The sequence below is a fragment of the Electrophorus electricus genome, chromosome 4, assembly GCF_041902795.1.
Source record: "Electrophorus electricus isolate QZ-2024a chromosome 4, ASM4190279v1, whole genome shotgun sequence".
In the NCBI taxonomy this organism is placed as follows: Eukaryota; Metazoa; Chordata; class Actinopteri; order Gymnotiformes; family Gymnotidae; genus Electrophorus; species Electrophorus electricus.
Window position 1 is genome coordinate 9,161,117 of NC_137500.1, and position 24,818 is coordinate 9,185,934.

General features: G+C 38.0%; 1 protein-coding gene across 2 annotated transcripts; it reads left to right on the forward strand.

Annotated features, from left to right (window-relative positions):
- Positions 1 to 832: 832 nt before the first annotated feature.
- Positions 833 to 24,278, forward strand: rfx7b (regulatory factor X7b). Of its 2 annotated transcripts, XM_081712232.1 has the most exons (11): positions 833 to 1,277; positions 2,109 to 2,142; positions 2,718 to 2,735; positions 9,375 to 9,460; positions 9,896 to 9,934; positions 10,087 to 10,209; positions 11,225 to 11,341; positions 13,645 to 13,729; positions 14,576 to 14,783; positions 14,908 to 15,209; positions 16,415 to 24,278. In XM_081712232.1, exons 1-11 carry the CDS (start codon positions 1,141 to 1,143, stop codon positions 19,967 to 19,969), a joined length of 4,704 nt encoding a protein of 1,567 aa, XP_081568358.1. In that variant the 5' UTR covers positions 833 to 1,140; the 3' UTR covers positions 19,970 to 24,278. The 2 variants fall into 2 exon arrangements, with proteins under 2 accessions (XP_081568358.1, XP_026856781.2); XM_027000980.3 differs by lacking the exon at positions 2,718 to 2,735.
- The last annotated feature ends 540 nt before the right edge of the window (positions 24,279 to 24,818 follow it).

A 24,818-nucleotide genomic window follows, 5' to 3' on the forward strand; every position in this document is an offset into this window, starting at 1 on the left:
CGCCCGTATAAGGATCAATTTTCCTTTTTAAGGGATTTGTGTGACTTCTAGTCTGCGGAGGCGTGTCCGTATGATTGCAATGGTTGTGCGTGTTATGTCTCCCTCTAGTGATTTTATAGAGCATCACAACAACAACATCAATTTCATTACTTATTACCACAAGTGTGGCGGTGTTCATAATTTCAGTCTGGGTATTTCTTTAAAACTATATGTTTCTAACATAATGCGATTGCAGGCACCTGCCAGGGAGCGATTTTAGCAGCTAATGGATGCGGCCATTGTGCCCTTAAGCAAAAACACTGACTGCTCGTTGAAGGCGGATTGAAATGCACTTGGTTGATATAAGTCGCTTTTCTTAAAAGCATCGACCGTTTTTAGTCAGTTTTGGGCCGTTTTTCTTGTTGCACTAATGCTCATAAAATCACTGAACAGTGGGATTTATTAATACATTTGAGATCTTTTAAGAATTCCACGCAGCCAGTTTACTGTTGGGTAACCTCAGCTTCGTACTTTGTTCGAAAATCGGTCCAGAAGAAAAACTGAAAATGTAACAGGCATATACAGCAGACTATACGACCCGGTTACTGGCATAATTTAAAAGTGACCTATTTGGGGGTAACGTTTATCGTGGAGCTTGGTAATTTGCTCTTGTAGGCATAAATAGTAATCTATATTTTATGAAAATAATGAAAGGTTTGTTTTTAAAAAATATTATCTTGACTTCAGCTAATGTATTATTCACAAAAAAAACAACACCACGTTCGTAAATATCCTTGTCCTTAATCTGTTTTGGTTTTTTTTGCCACAAATGCCCTCGATCCTGCAGTGCGCATGCGCTGCCTCTGCTTGGCCGCAGCAGCGCTGTCCGTGGCGGCTGCCGCCGTGCTGTATGCTGCAGTAGTATATTTGTTTTTCTATCCCCGTACTTGTACGTCTCATTTTTATGCGTCAAAAGACACCGTCTCGGGTCATGCACAACACTTCGTCCGCCTGGTCTATCTAAGAAGAGTGTAACTCGGACGACCAGTACTCGGTAGGGTCCGGCGTTATGCGCACCAGGAGAACTGCTTTCTTGCAAGGTCTCTGATGAGGCCTACCTGTTAAAGCTCACCCCCTCCTCCCCGCAAGAATATCACCGTGATGGCTGATGATCAACAACAACCTGGTCAACTGCAGAATCCTATCCCCGGATTGGGTTCCCTTCCTACCGTAGTGTCAGGTCTACAAGGCCCCGAGGCAACTGCGCTACAGTACAACAAGATAAAGAATTCAATTTGGTAAGACGGCAACGGCATAACCAAGCTAGCTGGTTAGCTCTCCAGCCATTACCAAGCGAAACCATGTTGACAGATTAGCGGTCTAGCTAGCCAGCTCGCTACTGAATGAATGTTTTACTTCTCGAACAGCTAGCTTAGCAAAGTCTTAAAGATAGCTAGGTTTGTAATTTTTATAGCCAAGTGGGTACATGGTTGCAGCGTATAATAGACGCCCTTAAGCTATTTTTGTCATAACTGCCCTATATTTGATCAAATATAAAACAATTTGTCCGGATCATTGCTTGAACGTTAACCATCACTGCAGTAGGATTTAGCTAGCTAGGCAATTACCAAGCCAGCATTTATTTAGCTAAAGCTAAATGGCCCTCTAACAAGCATAGTTTGTTATAGCTGGATAATTCACCCCTACACAATTCTTCCGATTTGTAATGACATGCATTTGGCTAGTATCTATAACAACCTTACGTTAATGTCTTTCAAGCATTAAAATGTCTTTTGATGTAAAATAGTTTGTTATATTGTTGAAAACCAAGTATATTGTTCCAAGGCTAATTTGCACTACCTAGATGAGGAACAACCCGTACTTGGATCTATTTAAACAGTTGTCTCAAATGTATAACTTGGTACACTAGAAACACACCTGTCTGCTCTTTGTTGCTATGCAAATAAGCGATAAATAACAGGACATGGTGAATTATTTTCATCGTGAAACGACACTGATGATGTCAAACTACCTACCTGCTCTGAGAATTCTGTCTAAAACGATGATCTCCAGGAAAAGCTCATGCTCATTCACTTTAATTACCGTTTTTGCCTTGGTGTGTCTTTCAGCAAATCTGTACAATCAAAAGTGGACAGCATTTTGGTAAGTGCTTGTAATTATATTCCCTTGTACATGCATTCATACTAAAAGCCTAAATAGCCTTTGGGCCATAGGTTGTATTTCTTGGGTGTAATGCTTACAAATATATATATATTATTAAAAGCAGGAGTGTTACCTTTCTTTGATATTCCCTGACTGTGCTCTACACAGAGACATGTTACTACTCTGTACTCTGTAATTTTATTATTTGTGCAATATTGAACTTTTTTAATTTGTGAAAAGTTACAAAATTTAAAACCATAGTCAGGAATTGCAAAAATTGTGTAACAGTTGCTCCAGATTTGAGTTCATTTCCAGTCAGCATGACAGATACGCATATTGTATGTTTTACTTATTGTTATTTGAAAAACTTTATTGTAGTACCTATAAAATGTCAGTTTCAGTGACCCCTGATTGGGAGTTAAATAATACTAACTGCATCTTGCTTGTTTTAGTGCAATGAACTCTTACCTGACATGTTAGTTACACACTTGGTTTAGAAAATGCCTTATTTATTTCTTGTAATAATTACTTTTCCACTGAAATTTTTTTTATTCTTTTTACCTTTATTTCTGAAGAAAGGTAAAAGTAATGGAGTAAGTTACATTCATATACTGCTATTAGAAACAAAAACAAATAAATAAATCAGACAACCACTACATAATGTAGAGTTGTCACCTTAATTTATTTGTGATGTCCTCAGCAACATATTGCTAAACACAACATTCAGAAGACATAAGATAACTGGTTTTCTTAAAACATTAATTTGTGATGCTCATTAATTAATTAGTATTACAAGATAGTTGCTTTACATTTTAAGTGTTTAATGAGTAACACAAGATATTTGTACCTTTTAAAGTTATTAGCATCTCATTGTCAAATTATGACCCAGGATATTGGCATTTTACTCAACTGGTCTTAACCTTTGCCACTGATTGGTGGTAGTCAATTCAAACCTCATCACAGTACCTTTATTTTAGTGCTTCAAAGCTTGTCCTACATTTCCTTCCCTCCCCTGACTAATATGATCATGTACTGGTGTAAAATCAATGTTTATTAGAAATGTTTAGACCTCATCTCTAAACTTAACAACTTCCTCTGAAAACATGGCTGAACATGTGCCATTAGACCAGGTCAGGCTGTGTGATATGACCAAAATATTATATCCCAAAATAGGTTGTTTTGGGATATAACAATGCATATGATCTAGCACATTTTCTGTAAATTCATGAAATAAATAGTTCATATTAAATGACCACTTGGAAAAACCTAGCATTATTTCCCATTACATTATTTCGTGGTATGATGGCACAACCCCATGTTTAGTTAGTTCTGAAGCAGTGAGATTGTTCATATTGCTGAAGTTGATTCATTTTTTAAAATAGTTTTTAATAACTTTTGTTATTAAGGTACAGAACTAGCTAAATGTAAAACTAAAGTGTGTTTTAGCAGTTTGCTAGGTAGTTAGCTAAGTTAACTGCTAACACATTTCCTACAAACATTTAGCTAGTTAAAGGTCAAACTGCATGTTGGTAGAAAGTGTGTTTACGCAGCTAGCTAGCTAGTGTGTATATGCAGTTAGATAGCTAGCAAGCATTAATTCACTCGTGTTTTCTTGGCTGGTCAGGCTGCTTCTGTTTGAAATTATTCTGTTTTGTGTCGTGTTCACACTCCACTGTGAACATTGCCTCTCCGCTTCCTTGGAGCCCAGCTCCACCCTGCCTGAATTCGAATTACCTTGTAATTCGGTTCTCGTTACCTGCTCTTCAGCACGGCTACTTAAGCAGCATTCCTTTACTTCACACATCATTGCACCATCTATGTACTCTCACTTTGCTCCTTTGTATCTCTGTATTTCCAAGTGTGATTGTAGCCTCTATTTATTTTAACTTGTTCCTGTGGCTAGCTAACCAAAGGTTGTATTTGGTATATTTTTATTTGTTCTCCATTTCATTGTTTTGTTGTATTGTCTTGTTGACCCGTCTGTTCTCTGCATCCCCTTGTTTATTAAACCTGCTGACGCATTTGATTCGTCAGTCTGTCATTCAGCATCACATCCATGTTTGTGTTGCCTTTATGTAAAGTGTCATCCAAATTATGAAAAATAGTCCTGTAAAGCATCTTTTGCGATACAGTAGAATAAACTGTAGAACATAATATGAATCAGTATATGTCATCACACTATGTATATCGTCATATCACGCAGCCCTAGGTCATGTAATTTTTTTCCTCGGATTTTTCAATTTGCACTTTGTGTGTTCTGGAGTTCAGGTACACTCAATTGTGCTGTCTCCATTCACACAGAGAGATTATGAATTAATGTGGGAACCATGATAACAATAATGGTACTTGCGCTCTGGCAAACTGCTTTTACATAATTTATTTATTAGGTGGCTACTATAAAAACCTTAATTGTTGCCAACTATAAATTCTTACTAACAGAATACTAGTTTTATGGACACAGAGCTGTTAGTCAGACAGGCCGGAGACTTGGCATTTCATTTAGATGGTTTAAGTTCTGCTGTGATTAGTTAATTTTATTTTTTTTTATAAAGCACTGGTAATTAAAAAGATAAAACGCATAAAGTTTGGTGTCATTCACTCAGCTCTATTGAAATATCATGTTACCTGAATGACAGAACTGCAAGATTTTGAAGGTACTCACACATGGAGCCACAGTGACAAAAGTGACACAGCATGAGCTGTGATGATATTTAGACCAAGCTTAGTAGCAAATAAGATGGTAATGAAACAAAACAGCTTTCACATATGTTCTTAATTAGGACATGTCTGCCTTCTGCCAGTACTTAACCAATACTACATTATCTCAAACAACATAAATCCAATATAGATTGAGAACGTGTAGTCTCTTCAGAATCATGTCTTTTTAACATATAAGCAGGTCATGCTTTTTTCCATTACGTCCCAATTAATTTAAAGCAGGGCAGCTTTCCATTAGCAACATAATCCTGCAAGCATTGTCTTCTAAATCTGCTGTTTACATCTTCATAATGTGATAGTAGTGGTAGGTCCAGGTTTCCAAAATGGGTCTGCACTGTACATGATGAGGCAGCTTGAATGAATGCACATTAGTTTGGCTTTTTGCGAATGACATAATGTAAACAAGAATACATAATGTAATTACAAATGAGAATATGATATATTAGTTACATATATTACCATATTTCTATATGCATTTTTAGAATCTGGTGTAATCCTGACTTGCTTATATTTCAATACATTGGTTAAACAAATGATTTAATGAAACTATGGAAGGCACTTTTAATTTTTCATGAAATTTTGTAATTCCATTAACTAGAATTAGAGTGCAACTGTTGTGTTAAAAAAAATCCCTCAAACTAAAAATGCAAAGAATCCACTATGCAGACTTTACATTGCTATGTACGTATAGTTTATAGTTCAATAACCAAATTAATAATTTGTATACAACAATTAATAATAATTATTAATAGTAAGACAATCAATGGAGTCAGCAGTAACAGCCACTAGTTAATGCTCATATAAATATGTAGTGGAGGCCCACTGAAAATTCAGAAACAAATTATCAAGACAGTCCAAGATTTTAGAGATGGGCCTCTGTAGATTCGTAGAAACTACTTCAAACATTCAACATTGAATGCTTGACATAGTTGCCATGACTCTACAGAGACCCATCCACAGAGTTGCCCCACTGTCCCGCTACTGAAATCTTTCCTCACTGATGATCTTTCCTTCCTGGTAATGTGAAATTATGATAAATAAAAAGTCGCATGAATTCTGATCTGGCTGTTCAGGCATTGCCACATATCTGATGCGTATCAGATTTCAGTACCATATATGAAAGTATCCCAAATTGCAACTGAAAATGTCAGATTCACTGTTTTGTTTTTTTTGTTTTTTTTTGCTGTTAATGCCGCTACACAGTTGACACATCTGTGTCCCATATAAAGAAAAAAACAGATTTGGTCCACTTTTTTTGTTCGATGTATGGATTATATAAAGAGACCTTGAGTATGAGAAAGGTGCTATGTAAATTAAATGTATGTTTTTAGCTGCTGTGTGAACATAGCCAAAAGAAATAGGCTATTAGTGGGCACAGCTACATAGTGACCATTGCTTAATGTGCAAATGTTTAATAAGAAAATACATCATGCTTTCTTTAAATGATAAGATGCCTCCTGCAGTGATCATAAACACTGCTGGAGAAACCAAATATCTGGGCTAATTGTTGCTTATGCTATTTTATGACATACACTTACAGTGGTCACAGTACCAGACTACCTTTAGATTGTGATAGACATGCCAGTACGTGACATGTGTGTAGGAAAGGTGTTTTGTAGATGCTTCTAACCTAGAGAGATTAATCTTTGTGGAAAACTGTGTGCTAATCCTTTTCCTATTGTGGGGGTTGATGGGTAAGACTACTCTATGGAAGAGAGAAAATGGGTGAAGTCAAAATCAGAATTCCTGTTCAAAAATTAATTAATAACATCATGTCTGAGGCTGCTTGTTTTTTGTCTTTACCTTTTGTTATAACCAGAATGCTATCGGGACTTTTCAGGAGCATTTGAAACATCGGAGTGCTTCCAGCAGACAGTAGCAATTCCTTCTACCTTGTAATGTGAAGCAATGCTGTTATAAAAAGTAATGTTTTTATACTCATTTTATCCTGCCATATGTTAGGAGTTGTCATCCACCCACCCCTTGGATATAGAGGAACAGTAGATGTTTTTTAATGTTTGTATTTTCCACAGTCTGTGTTGTGATTTCTGGTATTATTTTGAAAAGACAAGTAGTGTGGTTGCATTGCTAACATAAAAGCATTTGTGCAACTGTAGTGATTAATATTGAATAGTTGTTATCAGAAAGCTACCAGCAAATCTCTAGAACTGTGTACTCTGCACTCAGTATATAGTCTTACAAAGCATGACCTATTTGTAGGGGTCATACCTGCCATGGCATGATATGCCATAATTATATAAACTCCACTCTGCAAATAATCGAAAAACGTCATTCTTTTTGGCTATGTACTCTAGCACATTGAATTTGATCTGAAAAGGTGCAAAATGTTATCTATAATTTGATGGGTGTTTACATCTACAACCAGAAACTGTTTGTTGCATTACAAGGATACCAAGAATCTGTCTCAGCAACATGGTATGTGACGGCCAACATGAAAAGAACATGTGCAAATGAAACAAGACAGACGTTCATTAAGACTCATTCATCAAATCAAATGATGCAGGAAGATGATGCAACTTTTGCTGAGCTATGCTGACAATTGTGGAAATTGTATACGACCACAGTGTGTTGTGGGTACATATCCTATATTTGGGGAACCATATTAGAATCAAAAACTCCTTTTCTCTATAACCTAAATCTCCTATATTAATAGACCATTGGTAACATAAATTGGTCATGATTTGTGCATTGTCACAAATGCTTTGCAGTCTATGTCTTCCTGAAGGCCACAGGAATCACTGGGTTCTGGGTGGACCTGTAATACAGTGATTTCTAGTTGACTCTTGAGCTTTTTGTTCTTCAGGCTTAATGGTTTGCAACTTGTGGTACACACAGGTCATGTTCCTGCAATTCTCTCTTTACAGTAATTTTAGATGCATCTATGCTTATGTTCTGGATAGTGTTCTTGATGGAAATGCCACATCTAGAGTCACCTCTAGACCTTTTTGTTAACTTTCTAGTGTATGAGCTAGTGATGCGGTAAAACACTGCTGGCCAATAAACAACTAAAGCTAATAGTTGACCAATTTAGATGGTTACCTGAAATGTGTGGGACTATATCAAAAAGGGCTATGGTTCACCCAGTACAGAATTAAGTACCTTTTTTAAAACTAGCATCTATTCTTAAAACATCATATTGATTTTCATTCCAAATCCAGACCCCAAACAATAAAAATGGACTTTTTTAGTTGCTAAATAAATACACTCTGTGAGTATTTGATGAGCTTCATAAAATTGGAATAATTAAAATTATCTGTGTGGTAGTGGTTGATATCTAAATATATACTGGCTGATACTTTGGTTTTAACATTCAATTTTTCACTTCTTTTGTCCAGTTTCACAGTTGCAGAAGTTTATAATTTCTACCTTTTAAAAATATAATTATTTTTAAAAATTGTAATTTGGCATAAACATGGATACATACATGAGATTTAATTGCCCTTTGTTCATCATCGTATTAAATTGTCAATCTAGTGACCCAGCAAGAGTTTGTGAAACTAGGCAGCTTGATATTTGTCATCGATAGCCATGATCTGCTGGACAACTAAGCCTATTCAACTTGTTGCCTCTAATTTGTACTTGTACTGTAGGAAGGGTCTTGGTGGGAAATGGCCTTGTATGATAGCTAATTCCACAGGCACCTCCTTACTATAATAAAAGAATAATCACCAAATCACTGTCTAATGGGCATGGGCTACTTTGTTGTGTGTTAGATTCAGATCAAAGAAATGTTCGAAATTTATACATCATAAACATCACGGAAGTGCTGCATACGCCTTCATTGTTCAGATTAAGTGACTCAACTGTAATAATCCACTGTCTGTCCTGTCAGTTAGGTTGTATGTTTTTGACTGTGTTTTATTTTTTTATTTACTGTTCATTGGCTGACGAGTCTCACCTCATTCATGAGCAGTGGTTTCCCCTAGCAACAAAGAGGCAAATAGAATAGGAAGAGGTGAAATGAATTCATTCTCACAAGCCAATTGAAAGCGAGGTGGGGTGGAGCCCACATTGAAAAGATGTGTTGCCAGTGTGTCCGCATTGACATGCACGCTTACTGTCAGGGTTTACATGGCAACCAGCTTAGAGCAGGGGAGGATTTTCAGGTTGGCTGCTGGTGGCCATCAAAACACAGTATTATATACCCTCATGGTAGCAAGACTTCAGAATTAAAGCTCCTCCTTCAGAACCTTCAAACCCAGCAGGACCAAAAATTTGTTAGCATGACTATGCCATAGAAATAGGAACCTTGCACGGGCCAAAAGAGTATGTTTACTTCTTACACTCAATTCCACTTAGAATGTCCACTCTATAATGTTCCTAGCCATCAATCAAGGACAAATGCTTGTGATGATATTGGACTAGTAGATGATGCTGTTATAACATTCTGAAAAGTAATTTTGGAGAGAGGTGAATCACTTGAAGATGCATTATGTCTGGTAGAAATAATGTGCTCTTTTTACTCATTTGGCCATGTCTTCTTTTTTATGCAGCAAGATGTTGAGAAGTTTACAGACATTGAAAAACTCTACCTCTACCTTAAGTTGCCTTCTGGTCCCAGCAGTGGTAATGACAAAAGGTATGTTCACTTAACAAACAAATGTCATATTGTAAATGTAATTGCTTTATTTTTATACCTGTCCATTCACTTTTTAGTTAGCTCTTTTAGTTTAGTTGTTCTTCATTTCCCATCTTGTAGTTAACACTGGTTTACCATTGGCTTTTAGTGCTGTATATTATTCCACTGCATGTTCATGCAGTCTGATACTAAGAAACCTGGGTGTTCAAGAATCATTTGCTGTCCATGGTGAATGTGGTGTTATTATTTCTGCTTAGTGGTTCCCATGCATTTTTCATAATTGTAAAGGCTACATAATCATATCGGATCACTAAAAAGCAAAATATTTTTTGCAAATTTCTGGCACTGCAATACCCAGCATCCTGTGTTTTGTCATTTGTTTCCCCATATCTATTCATCCCTTCAAACCCCAATTCTCAACATGATGTCCAATAGGACTGAAAATCAGAGGGGGTCTGCAAGTCCTGCAACATGGTACTAAAATTTTACAACTCTATTTAAGGCAAAAACAAACTGAAAACATTTGTCTTATGACATATAAGAGAGAAATGCAAGTGGAGGAAAACCTATACTGCAGGATTCTGTAAAACCATTCTTTTTTTTTCTTTCTCCCTATTCCCCTTCAGTGACCAGAATTCTATGTCGTCCAGCCGGACCCAACAGATGTACGCTTTCAACTGGATCCGAAATCACCTAGAAGAACATCCTGAGACCTCACTGCCGAAACAAGAGGTGTATGATGAGTACAAGTGAGTGTAATTGCTTGCTCATATTAAATGTACATCAGTGTAAAGGTTTGGCAGTATAAACCTACTTTACAATTTAATGACAGGATTTATTTTCATGATTTATTGGTATAGGATGCTTTTAATAAGACAAGTGTATAAATGCGTATAAAACAAGTAACTGTCTTATACTGAAATTCCCTTAGAAATGTTTTTTTTATTTTCAATAAAAAAACATAAGAAGAATATGCTAAAATACTTTTCAAAAACCAACCAAATCAGGTCATCACTCTTAGCTGAGAACAGACCTATTATTGCTATTAGTACATTTGATTATCATTCCATTACCATAGATTTACAGCCTGCTATGGTACTCAAAGTAGAGCTGAATATAATGGTGCAAGGAGGGAGAATAGGTGTAATGGCGCTGTACATGTACGAACCTTACTGTGAGGATACAGATACAAATAACGGAAGTACATGCACCACATAAACCTCCATCACAATTTCTGAATGAATGGTAGGTTGTGTGTTCTATCAGGATGAAAATGAAACTATAGTGTTAAACATGAATGCTATCAACAGCTTTGTGGACAGTGACAAATTGCTTAAACCTCTCTGTAAAAATAACGTGGCCAACTTGAGTTTCTTTAGTTTGATCTATGGCATTTTGTGATGTGTCTAGAATTAAATCAAAGATGCAGTGTTGGTGTTAGGGGATGTCCTAATTTTGTGTGAGATCATGTGCTCTGTAAGGTCAGATTTAGTTCTTTTAGGTTTTGCTCAGTAAATAGCTTTCACTCGCATTAGGTTTCAGACTGTTAAGAGTAAAGCTTATGTAACAGAACCACTGGTTTTGCATTGGAAGGGGAGAAATTCTGGTGAAATAAATAGTTAATTTACTGAAATGGTATTCATAGGACAATTTGTGCATTGTGGGTCCAAAAGAGCAATATTAACCTAATCAGAAAAACATAGATTTGGGTTTCCTGAATCTCATTATTAATGTTTTTTCTTATTTATTTATTTATTTTGACAGGAGCTACTGTGACAATCTTGGCTACCATCCTCTAAGTGCTGCTGATTTTGGAAAGATAATGAAAAATGTGTTTCCAAATATGAAGGCACGCCGTCTTGGAATGCGAGGAAAATCTAAATATCCTTTTATACAAGACCTGTGTTTTTATTATATATATATATATATATATATATATATATATATATATATATATATATATATATAGAGAGAGAGAGAGAGAGAGAGAGAGAGAGAGAGCGAGCGCGAGCATAAAATTCCTGTTTCTCCTTTCCAGCAAACGGTCATATATTTTTTTCCTCACACTCAGGCATTCTACCAGAGTCTTGGCAGTTTGAGGGTATGGTGCAGTGTAGTATTTTTGCTGTTCCTGGACTGCATTTGTTTTGGAATAAGATTAATATTAGGAAACATTGTCAATCTATGATTTGTCCAGTAGTCTCCTTACCATAAAATTGTCCTGGTTCTGCAACATTCCACATGGATCTTGTTGATCCAGTCAGTGTCTTGAGCCAGCATAAAACTCTTTGTACATGCTCAGAGATGGGAGTATTAGGAGTCTTGCCCAAGGAGTCTTAACTGGGATTGTTGATTTTTGCCTGACTTGGTGTTTGAACCGCGGTCTTCTGCATGCAGGTTTGTTGTCTTAACCATTAATGCCAAGTCGTACTGCATAATTTTTGTCCAGATTTTTCACTTGCAGACAAGATTTGGGGGTCGCAGAGAAAACTCCAGATCGGAGGAAAATCAGCATTTGCTCAGGGCTTGAATATCGGCTCTGGATCGCTATGTGTGAATTGTTCAAAGACATGATCTGAGAGGCTCACAGACTATTCATAGAGTCATGAAAAATATGTAGCATGCTAAATATCTAGACCTGTCGTTGAGTCCAAATCCTGTAGTGCGAAGTGTTTCGACCAGGTTTCGTGGACCAGGTTTCGTGGATATCTCTGAAATATCCATGAAAGGGGGGCAGACAGAGGAGCTAGTACGTATGTATGTATGTGTGTATGTATCTATTTATTTATCTGCCTGTCTATCTATGTATCCGTTTAAGTGTCTATTTAGATTCTATGCTAAAAATGTAATGATATTACATTAAACCAGCAACAGTCCATCTTGTGCCTGGTATTGCAACGTTCTCCATGTAATTTTTACATGTGTTTTCGTGAAAAAAATATAGTTTGATGATGCACAGACTTGCCAGATGGTGAAACATCTTGTAGTGTTATCCTGTTGCTGATAAGTCATGTAGTGTGCAAACAACAATTACAAGATGTGTATTGTGAACAGTACAAAGCAATCAGATGACTTTGCAGGCTGGGTATGTGATTCAACAGTGTACGTTTGTTAAAGATGTTGAGTGTAGTACACAAGGTTTTCAAAATAAAAAAGTAAGATGGGATGCTTTGGGACAGAGGTTGTCAGGTCTGGGAAGTGCAAAAAAATAAACAAACAATAAGACAAGGCAAGGCCCTTAATGCTACAATTCACTGGCTCGGAACCCGTTATGCTACAATTCACCGGATCAGAAATCAATTGGATTAACAAGGACGACATTAAACATTGAGGAACCAGGACAGTTTGGTTGTAAGTGGGCTACTGCAACAAACCATAGATTAACCATGGAGTAAGGGCTGAACACTATCCATCTACACACCAGTAACCTTCCTGTCCACAACATGGAAGCTGATGTCAGGATTACTACCCCCCAGCTAAATGCACATTGCTCATAAGGGGGTCATTGACATTACATATTGGCAAATGGAGTCCTGGTGGACGGCTCAGCTCGGACCAGACTGACCACACTAACGGTTGCCTGGTTTGACTACAAGAAAGCATATCACTCTGCTACACACCTGGGCAGTTGAATGCCTATCCCTATATGAAGTCATTAAGGTCATTCATCCAGAATGCAGTGGAACACTGGAGGGCAATACTAGAAGCCAACTCAGACATTTGTCCAGATGCCCTTAAAGTGTAAAATACATTAGGGAGAGACATTATCTCCACTGCTGTTCTGCATAGGCCTAAATCCTCTCAGCCAGATCATCACTAAGAGTGGGTTACAGGTACAGATTCAGGAGCAGATCTATTATAAGTCACCATCAGATGAGGCTGTGACCCCTAAGATGGGAGTTGTGATTTCAACAGATCCCAGGAATTGCATCAATCTAATTCCAGAAGTGCATAATCCTAGGAACAGTGAAAATACTATGCTTCACCCTCAAACTTCCAGCCTTTGGTATGGCCACCCACTGGAACAGCGAGACAGGAATTTTAAACGCACTCATTTAACCATATGTATTTTACATCGGTGTGTTTTATTTTTAACCATCCATGTGTGTTTATATGTACATCTTTTGTGCTATGCTAGTCTAGTCGCAGATATTTTACATGGTTTAAACTTGACAACTTCTCACATACTGTTATAGCGGGCTGAGGAAGAAAGCCTTTGTGCATATGCCATCTTTACCTAACCTGGACCTGCATAAATCAGGGGATGGGGTAAGTGTCCTTTGGCCTGTCCCAAAGAGTTTTTTTCCCTAATGAAAATCTGTTCTTAATCTGAACCTAGATCTTTTTTTTTTAATTTGTATTTTTACATTTTTTTTAACTTTAAAAGAAAATACTTTACACTTAGAATTACACTTACAACTTTAAAGCACACATTAAACACCTAAAAACAATAGTGTTTATTTACATGGATTAAATGGCTATTGATGACTTCAGGTGAACAGGCTCTGCTGAGAACATTGTCTATGTATGCATTTGTAAGAGTGAGAACAGTGAATTGGGGCAGTGGTAGTGTAGTGGATAGGACTTTGGGCTATTCATAAATGGATAGTAACACATTTTTTTGTTTTGGCCCTGTATATTGAATTTGAAACTGGAAAATGGCTGTCAAGCTAAAGTGCAGAATGTTTGCATCTATATTGTGTGGATCATCTATTGTGGATCTTAATTGAACAATTAATATAATCCTAAATAAATATTTGATGGTTAGTACTTGTAAAAGCTTTCAGTGTGTGCCTGAACTTGTATATAAATCTTTAAAGGGTTCTGTCACTACTTGTGCAGATCATGTTTCAATAAACATTTCAGTTTAAAAAATCCACCCAAAAACACCCATATTGAGTTTTTATCATTTTCCAATTTGACCAGTACAATTATGACTGAGTACAACTTGAGCAATTGAGGGTTAAGGGCCTTGCTCTGGGGCCCAACATTGGCAACGGTGGTGATTTGAACCATTAACCTTCTGATTACAAGTCAAGTACCTTAGCAACTGAGCTACCACTGCCCCTTTTCCAAGTTCATCGCATTTATAACATTCTTGCTGTTTTTCCTCAGTGTGAGCTGTTGGAGCCAGCAGGACAGTCGCCTAGTGCTGAGGATGAAATGCGTTCTGCAGCCTGTGGCCTAGTGTGTGAATGGGCCCAGAAAGTCCTTAGCCGTCAGTTTGACAGCGTGGAGGAGCTAGCCCGGTTTCTGCTCAACAGCCATTACATTGGCACTAAGTCAGTGGCTGCCCTTACTGTTATGACGGGGACCCCAACAGGCAAGCACTTATGTCAAACCTTTGATGATCCACATCCACACACCATCATACAAGTTGATGTTTATATGTTTGATATTTGCTGATTTCCTAAATAATTTATTCACCATTTTGTTAATATTACTAGGTGTGAAAACACCTACTCCAGCCTCTGCCTTTGTGCCAACTGGTGAGGCCAACTCCTTTCAGCCGCAAGTGAAGACTCTCCCTTCACCCTCAGTTGATGCCAAGCAGCAGCTACAGCGAAAGATCCAGAAGAAACAGCAGGAACAGAAACTTACTTCTCCACTGCCCAGTGACGCCCAAGCCAGACGAGCTGAGGCAGGAACGCCAGGCCCTGGCTCTAGTATCACCTCTGGAAGTCCAGCTTTGCTGTCCCCACAACCCACAATAGGCATTGTTGTGGCTGCAGTGCCGAGCCCCATCACGGTAACTCATGCTGTTAATGTAAAGATGTGAATCTGGCATTACTGTTGGAAGGTTTTTCTGTTTTGATGTCAAGTGTTAGAGAAACAAGACAACTAGGCAAGCCTAGTGTAACTGCCATTTACCGCATAATTAATTTGTTCACTTTGTGCTTTTCACTGCTTGTTATAGTAACAGCGAACAGTAAATGTTAACTGAACAGGTCCTTTTGATATCAGCATTGGAGCAGTAGGCATTCATATAAAAATAAACAATTATATAGCTAATTGTACTGTAGGTTTTCCCTGAAGTGGATTGAAATGTGACTGTTCCTTTGTTACATTGCTATCTAGTCAATGTCTAAATAGGTCTGTCTTGCTAATAGTCTTTAACAGCAAAAGTCAACTTTTAAAAAACATTTTTGAACCTTTTGAGATTATTAATTACAGTAAACCTTCTCAGTATTAATGTCGTCACACTACTATCTAAAATAATCATTATTGGATATCCACCCAGAAAGCTACTTAACTAATTACATTATTAATAGGAGAAAATGATAGCTTCTCAAGGGCAATCTGTTTATTGCTGTCCTAAGTACAAACTACTTTGTGTTCTTGTTTGTTCTTAATTGTTTAATTTTGGAAACTAAATATCAACTAAACTAAATATCAAACTAAAAAACTAAATATCAACAACAAGGAACAGTTTTCCATTTGTCAGGGATTTTTTATTTTGGAATTTCATTCGCTGGTCTTTAGCTTGACCTGTGTATATGGCTAAAATGTTGTAGCTCTACACGACTTAGAAACTTTGCGCAAAATCAGTGAAGTGACATGCCAAATGGGCTTGCAAACAGAGCTGCTACAGTGGCACTAAATGTCACACTAAATTTAACTAACTTGCAAAATCACATCCTCAGGTAACTCCTCCCGGTCAGAATAACGTTCCTAAGCAGTACAGACTGATAATTTTACCGTGTGTGCACAAAGCAGAAGGGGAGGGGTTTTAGAGGGGAGGAGAGATGTAATTCCAAGTCACTTTTATTCTACAGACTCAGTAGCACATATAATTTAAATTTATTTACTTAGTACAAGAGATTTGCTAAGTGTCTTGGTCCTAAAAATAGCTTTAGCTTTTTCTTTCTAAGAATATTTTATGATATGTTTTTTTCATATTGAAAATACAATAGAAGGCTCTCGCATAATGACTTTTTGTATTTATCTACATAGGTCCAAAGGAATAGACAGTTGATGACATCTCCAAGTCCAGTTGCAGCAGCAGAGGGAAAAGTTCTACCAGTGAATTTTCAAGTAGTTACCCAGCCTGTTAAGCAGGCTCCTAAAACTCCTCAGAATGTTCCTGCCAGTCCAGTTGGTGACAGGTTAGCCAGACACCGATATGCCCAGATCCTACCTAAACCCTCTGCTACAAGTGCCATCACTATTCGTTCCCCCCCAACGCTTCTTATTACTAACAGTCCTATCAAAACAGTGATGCCCACTCCTCACGTGAGTTCAGTGAATGTTGTTAAGATGACCACTATATCATTAACACCTAACAGTAACAGTGGCACCAGCACTCCAACACCATTACGACCTGCTTCAGCTGGTATTAGTAGCACTGCTTCCCAGGAAGAGCCTAACCCAATTCAGCAAGCTCAGAATGGCACCTCAGCTACTCTTCAGTCATCCGGAGTTGGAAGGCTTGGTCGCCCTCCCACAACCCCAGTTGTTCCTGCTTCCTCTACTTGTGAAATCAAAGTAACATCCGAAGCTGTGAATGACAGTAACTCAACTGCCGGTGCTGATAGGCAAAGTGCTGCACCAGGGACTAATGCTGGGCAAAGGAATGAGAGGGCCACTAAATATAGGGCTTCCAGTGAACCTTCTCTTCTTGTCAAGGCATCCCCAGTGCCTGAAAGAGTTACTAGGGCCAAAAGTGACTCTGCTACACCTCCAAGTACAATCATAGGGGCAGTTGCCTCAAGCAGCAATAACAGTAGTGATCGTTTGGAGAGTACTTTGTATCTGACCGTAATGAATCAGAATGCTGATGTTGGACTGTCGTCCAATGGTGCAGTTTCTCCCACTGGCCAATCACAAAAAGATTCTTGTCTTGGTCCAAAAAGTCCTCGAAAACGTTCTGCTTCTGTTTTGGAGACACATGCAATTCCAGTTAAAAGGGTTTTCATTTCTCAGCAACCTTTGGATGCCAGCAACAATCTTAAACCTGGTCTTGTTATAGCTGCAAAAAAGATACAGAGGCCAGGAACTCCTGCAAGACCGGAGAGTGCTCCGTGCAAAGTGACCCTGAAACAGAGCAGTACTCTTCCAACACAAATCCTGGCACTTTCTGACACTCCCATTGGAAACACTTCTCAGACTATTGTGACTCCTCAAAGCTCATCACAAATTGAGCATGAGCACAGCTCTGCTGGAATAAGTCCAACTGGTATAGCCTCTTGTAATAGCACAGCAACTGATCAAACTTTATTGCAACAAATTGCGAGCCACCAAGTCACCACTGCCATTTCTCAGGAGGCAGCTGCCGTGAGTGAGCTGAAGAGCTCATTACAAGACTACTCTCAACAAATACAGGCAGAACAAAAGCAGGTAACAGCAAGCCATCTGCCATTGATGGCCCAAGCTCCTGAAGCATCTGCTCAGTTGACCCTCCAGCAAGACATCGTTGATTTTGATGGTGCTCAAGCTAGCATGGACTATTTCCCCTTCAATGATGATGACATGACACAGGATAGCATAGTGGAAGAGCTTGTGCAGATGGAGGAGCAAATGAAGCTCAATAGTAGTCTACAGCCCTATCTTAGTTCCCTTGATATACCCTTACAAGGCCAATCAGTTGCTCAAAGCAATATCCTTTCTCCCCACCAAACCGGTAATCAGTTCTACCACTCTGCACATAGTAGCACCACTCCAGTTCACACTCCCACACCTACACCAACTCCAACACCGACTCCAACCCCTACCTCTGAAATGTTGCCAGGGGGCCACAGCTTGACCAGGGAGAGTCCTTGTTCCAGAATGGCACCTATTACCCCAGTTGATGGCATTTTAGGTGGACGACATACACCTATTAGCACACCGTTGTCCAATTGTAGCAGTAGCGTTCCAGCAAGTCCTGTAGAGTGTCGTAATCCCTTTGCATTTACTCCCATTAACTCCAACATACCAGGTTACCATGATGGTAGTGTAGTGTCCAGTAGCCCAGTCAAGCCCATGCAAAGACCTATGGCAACACATCCAGACAAAGCTAAACTTGACTGGATCAACAACAGATATAACAGTGCTTCGAGTTCTCCATCAATTTCAAACAATAATGCTATTGGAATCCTTCCAAGCTACCAGGACCTGGTTGAGGACCACTTCCGTAAACCACATGCATTCGCCAAACCAGGTCAGTCTTTTCAGTCTCAATCCAGGCAGGATGCGCACTTGGGTCGACTAACTACTGTGTCACCAGTTCAACAAGGACTGCAGACTGTTGAAAGTAAGCAAGAAAGTTTTGCAGTGCCAGCACCATTAGACAACAAAGCAGCAGGGTGCACCTCTGGAAATGGAGGTGGAACTTTCAGATGTCGCAGTGTAAGCCCTGCTGTGCGGCAGCGCAATCTTAGTGGTACAACTGTGCAAACCAGCCTTCCCCCAAGGTCTGCTGTTTCACCTTTCAATTCCCCCTTGACCTCAGAAGTTCTTGGCATTCTTTCTAACACCCAGTCAGTGGTCACTGCCAACAGCATGGCCCAAAGGAGCCAGTCAGTACCACTAAATATCATGATGCAGTCTGAGATGTTGCCTATTGGCCACCAGGGGCAACAGAGCAACAGCGCCAAGATTACCAGTGTGCTACTGAGCAAGATGGATGCGGGTGGGGATGACACAGTGCGTGGGCTTGGTGTCAATAACATGCCTTCCAATTACACAGCTCGGATGAATCTGACACAGATTCTGGAAACTACGCAGGCTTTTCCTGGAAGTAGTAACCATCAGACTCAGCAGCTCCCTGTCTGCTCGAGCCCTTCACCATATGACTTCCAGAAGCCTGGTTACCTCATAACCACTGGGGCCGACAAGATCACTTTCTCCAGTGATGGGCAAGCACAATCAGGCCCTGGGCTGCAGCAACAAGAGGAGCAGCTTCAGCTACAGGATCAACAGTTAGATCTACAGGATCAGCAACTGTTGCAAGATCAGCAGCTGCAGCTCCAGGATCAGCAGCTGCAGATCCAGGATCAGCAGTTGCAGCTCCAAGAGCAACAGTTGGAATTACAAGACCAGCAATTACAACTGCAGGACCAGCAATTACAACTGCAGGACCAACCGTTGCAACTGCAGGACCATCAACAGCTGCAAGATGATACAGATCTCGACCAACGGCAACTGCTGCCTCAACCCTCACAACAGGATGAGGAACAACAGCAACTGGACTTCAACAGCACTGTCAAAGATCTTTTGGGGGAAGATGGCCTCAATCCTAGCTCACAGTTGGTAGGCCAGGTGGCATCAGAACTCAGTGCAGTTGCATCAGACTTCTCGAGTGAAATTCGTTTGACCTCTGACCTTTCTGGTAGCATCAATGATCTGAACACTTTGGATCCCAACCTTCTGTTTGACCCAAGTCAACAACAGGACCAATATGAAGACACAACACTGGAAGAACTCAAGAATGACCCATTGTTTCAGCAGATATGCAGTGACACTGTGAACTCTGCTGGATTTGACTGGCTGGAGAACAAAGACCAGCCAACAGTGGAAATGTTGGGTTAGTACTGTTTGCTATTTCTTTCCTGTCATGGTTGTTGCAGTTTGTCACTATTTGAGATTTCTGTTAATTGTTCATATTTTTTGTGACTTTGTTTTTAATATACATTTTAAAAATGTGATTAGGATTTGTCACTGCAGTAACAAACTGGGTGTCTGTCAGTTCAGTGAGAAGCACCAGCCTGACCTGTAGTGATCTCTTACAGGCTGGTGCTTTTCCCCCAGTGTTAGTCTGTCCCTGTCTCATCATCCTCATTTTCACTGTAAATCTATTACATTTTAATTGGTACCAATTGGTACTAATACTATTAACTATGTATTGCCCTATTGACTATATTCACAATGTTTTATAGTTTTTAATTAATTTGTCATTTGAAACAAATTTTTCACCCCAGTAATCATCCAGTGATGTGGAATTAAATGCAATATTTTAATTGAAAGATAAGAGTTGATGACTGTCTTGCCTAAGCAGCGGACAGTTACATGTTTTCTTTGCCACTGCAGGTATGTTGGTAAATCCGATTGCTAAAGAGTTTACTCTTTATTTTTTCATTCTTACATCTTAAATTTTCAGTCAAATTTACAAAAGATTTTAGGTGCTAATAGGTGCTGAATAAAAGTAATTCACATCTGCCAAATCACTTTTCAGTCATTGTTTTGCATTATGAATAGATAGTATAATATTTAATAATAGGCCATATTACTTGTACTGTTAAATGATTGATAGAGAAGTCAGATTTTTGCTATATCTACACTGTTTTGAAAAAAGGTGAATAAATGAGGGAGTTGGTCTGCCTTATTTAAACATCCAAGGCCTTATGTCATCTTAAGAAAGGCTTTAATGTATGGAATTAGAGGAATGGAAAAAAAAAAACCTTGGTGCACTTCAAAGTAGGAAAAGGAAAAAAAAGCTTGGCTGTTTCATTGCAAATTACTGTTTTGATTTCCAAACACATTCCTTCAAATAATTATTGTAAACTGTTGTCTTTAATAATTTAACATGTCAGTGGTTCTTCAGATAATTTCACAGTTAAAATCTAGAAAGATCATTGTATTGGAACGGTATGGTGATGGATAGCTATTCTATGACTGTTGCTTGTGATCAAAAGTCAGACCTGGAATTGTCATCAATGAGTTTCAGTCTTAAATCCATACCAAAGAGAAGCTGTTGAAGAACAATAAGTAATTGAGATCTATTATATCCATCTCCAAGTGACATTCTTTACTAAAGGGATCTGGTTGGACTCCTTGGTGAATCGAACAGGGTTTTATGTACTTGATTTCCTGGTGGGTTCATTTGTGTATAGTATGTATATGGCAAACGTATCTGATGTACAGTTAATTATGGATGGGAAGCATGTTGTCCAACTTCATTACTTAATAGCTTCTTAAAAACCTAAATTGGCTATTGGTAGAGTCATAATAATGCTACATTTGTTTTAAAAAAAAAAATGACGGCGGGGGGTATTGACAGTCATCATAAAATTTTGAATTTTATCAATACACTGTATTATGGTGATGATTTTTAGATATAGCTGAGCGCCCTTGAGAAAATAATTACATTGATCTATTAAATCTATAGCCAGCACGATATGCTGTGTGTTATGTTTTGGCTTTATGTGTTGTGTAAGTAATGCTGTCTGTTTGGTCTCTAGCTTGCTGATGTGCCATTTTCCTTGAAAGAATATATTGGTCTCTGCTTTTGCAGATGTGATGTGTACATTCAGAGAGGAAAAAAATAGCATGGTTTATATAAAAAGATGAAAAATGATATATAAAATGTTCATTTTATTGTGACAGTCAAATATATTGCGCAGAGAACCTTGGAGTGGCAGGCACTGGAAATTCAATGGTTCATGATTTCAGCAAACTTTGGAAGTTCACTTTATTGCACTAAAAGTTTCCTTTTTTGTAAACCATGGCTTTGTCAGGCATTTAAAATACAAAATGGAACAATTGAAGCTGACAAAAAAGGTTTTTTTCAAAGGTAAATTATAAAGGGGGAATTACATATAACATTAGAAAAAAATAAAAATGAATTATTGCCTTGTGTAGCAATGTGCACTAATCTCAATGAGATACACATTTTACTCATTCTCATCCATGAGAATAAGAAAGATAAAAGCAAACAAAATTTAAGATAGCATTATTAAAAGTGAATAAAAAGAGAACATGCTTCACTGTTATTCAAAGATTGTATGTGCGCATGTATGTTGAACTATCTATTGTAGTAAACATTGTGACCACTCCCTCCACCAAAACTGAGGGCTGGTTGTGTTGACCAGATAGAAAAGAAAAAAATGTAGTTCTTCAGAATAAAAGATATATGTGTGATGTTTGCTAAGTTAATATTGTTCTGTGTGTTTTAGTTCACAACTTTGTTCTCCTCTGTTTTCTTTACCATGCATTCATATTTTATTGTTTTGCTTTTTTCCTTTTATTTAAATAATGCCTTTGTGAAGAAAATTGTAAATATTTTTTTTCTATGTTCTGGCATTTATCAAGGCACTGATTATTAACTTTTTTATTTTGATAAGGAACTTCTAATCCTTACTGTTTTGATACACAGATTCATCAAACAAGTCCAATGCTGTATTTCAGAATGGTCTCGTAGAAAAAATGTGTTTATTCTTTCTGTCTATTTGAAACAGTAGAGCTGAACCCTTCTCTGTGCTGTTGTCTGGTGTACGCTCAATGTACAGTAGCTTGTTAATATTGCAGAAGCGTTTTAGCGATGTTCCTTTCTCTTTTTTTCAATGGAAAGTACTCACAGGTGAGATTTTTTTAAGTGGTTTTAAAAGCCAATAAACATTTTTAAATAACAACTGCTTTTTTCTCTTGTTATTAAAATAACACTTTTTCTCCAGTGGATTTGACTTGGTTGACATTTTTATAATTCATAGGGTAGTTTTGTGAGTTGATGTTACATTGCCCTCTGTTGGTTATTAAAAAGATGCATGTGATGATGTACTTGCATTACCATCCTTACGTTATGATTAGAGCAAACATGATCATACATTACTCAAGTCCTATCTTGAAAGATGCTGAAGAGCATTGTCTGGGCTCTTTCCTGACCTCTGTATTTTGTAAAGCCAAGTTGCTTTTGTAACAGTCTTTGACTGAGGGTTTAATTGTTTTAAAGTCATATGCCTTCTACACCACTTAATCAAACAGCAAATTAGAATAAAACATTTGGCCAGCATAGTTAGAATGAAGTGGTGCTAACAACATTATCCTTAAACATTCTGCATCATGAGCAGATTTGGGATCTACTGGTCACTCTATTCTGACAAAGTTTAAAGGTGTCTCTAGACATTCTGTTGCCCATAGAGGGCCTCTGCCTCTGACCAATAGGATGAGAGCCTTTTAGTGCTGTGTCTTTTTTTTCCCCCCCCCATGGCCTCAATGATATTCATAATATGTTAATGACTTTTGGCCTATTGATCCTGTCCTCTTTACTGGCCTGCCTGTGTCAACACCTATCACACACAAACCCCTCATGTCGGTTAAAAAGGGGTACAAAGACGTGTGTATGTGCTCCTAGAATTGAGACCATTGTTAATAACTGTGAAGCACCAGCAATAATCAGTAATTGGCATGTTGTTCACAAGACAATGTTATTCATGCATTTGTTTTTTGTTTTTGTTTTTTTATTTTAAAATTTTTAAGAAAAAATAAAGCTATACTGAATGCTTTTAATGTGTCTGATGGGTTAAATTCAAAATTAAGTCTTCTAAAAATTAATATTTAATCATTAGATTAACTGAGGTGATGGAGGGACTCATCTTACTGGCAAAAATGCAAATGCAGAAAAATGGCTTAAACAGTGCTTGCTTTGTGGGTTTTCTTGATAATGTGTAGTAAACTGTGTTCTCAGAGAAGGCAGCAGCACTGATCTGATTATGTGGAATATGGTGGTCAGGTCCTCAGCTGTGAGGGAGGAGTAAGTCAGCCAAGGGTGTGTTCTAATCAATAACTGGCTTAACAGCCAACACAGCCATTTGTTTGGTGAGTGAGGGAAGGATTCATTATTAGGAGATATTTGATTTGCAGTATTATATCTGTTCTTATGATCCTTTTTCATTATTATTATTTTTTTTTTTTTTTTACAGGAACAGCATAAGGTATTCTAATTCTAAATAATTTTAAAGGCAGCAATCTGTAAAGGTATTTGTTACTTGTGTAATATGGTAGAATATGCCACCATTGTGTGTAATGATCATTTCGTATAAAACCTGTATGTGTTACTTGGAACTGACTTTAATATGACTAAGAAATATATTAAAAAGGAAAATTCTTTACTTTATGAAGGAAAGACCAACATTATTTTGTAAGTCAAATACACAGAAATATATATTTCTATTAAGAAAGTGACAGCATTATTGAATCTAATGCCCAGCTATGGAAATTATAGTTATATAAAAGTAATAACGCGGTAGAAATATAGCCAAAATTTTGGTTGTGTCAAATTCAAAATGTTTGGTACATTAAGAAGAAAAAAACACTTAAGAGCTTTGCAAACAAACAATAATGAATGCAGGCAAAAGATTACCATAAAGAGAAGGATATGGTTTTCACACAAGCGGAAGTGCCAGGTTGCAAGAAACAAAAAAGTATATTAAAATGATGCTGGGTTTTCATGGCAAAAGTGGGGAGAAAAAAAGCACACCAAGGACAGTCTCACTAAACTGAGCTGAGCATCCCTGAGCATGCAACACTGACTGAAGACAGAACCAAAGGCAAGAAGCAGCTCAAAGAAGCAGGAACTGAAGATGGCTGTATTACAAGCCTAGCAGAGCATTACCAATGAAGATACCCAGCCTCTGATATCAAGTGATTGCAAACTCTGAATACA

Bases quoted from the DNA above. Each gene is read 5' to 3' on its own strand.
- rfx7b (XM_081712232.1), top strand. From the start codon at position 1,141: ATGGCTGATGATCAACAACAACCTGGTCAACTGCAGAATCCTATCCCC. The intron at 1,278-2,108 runs GTAAGACGGCAA...TGTGTCTTTCAG, and splicing joins AAGATAAAGAATTCAATTTG to CAAATCTGTACAATCAAAAG. The intron at 9,461-9,895 runs GTATGTTCACTT...GATGTCCAATAG, and splicing joins AGCAGTGGTAATGACAAAAG to GACTGAAAATCAGAGGGGGT.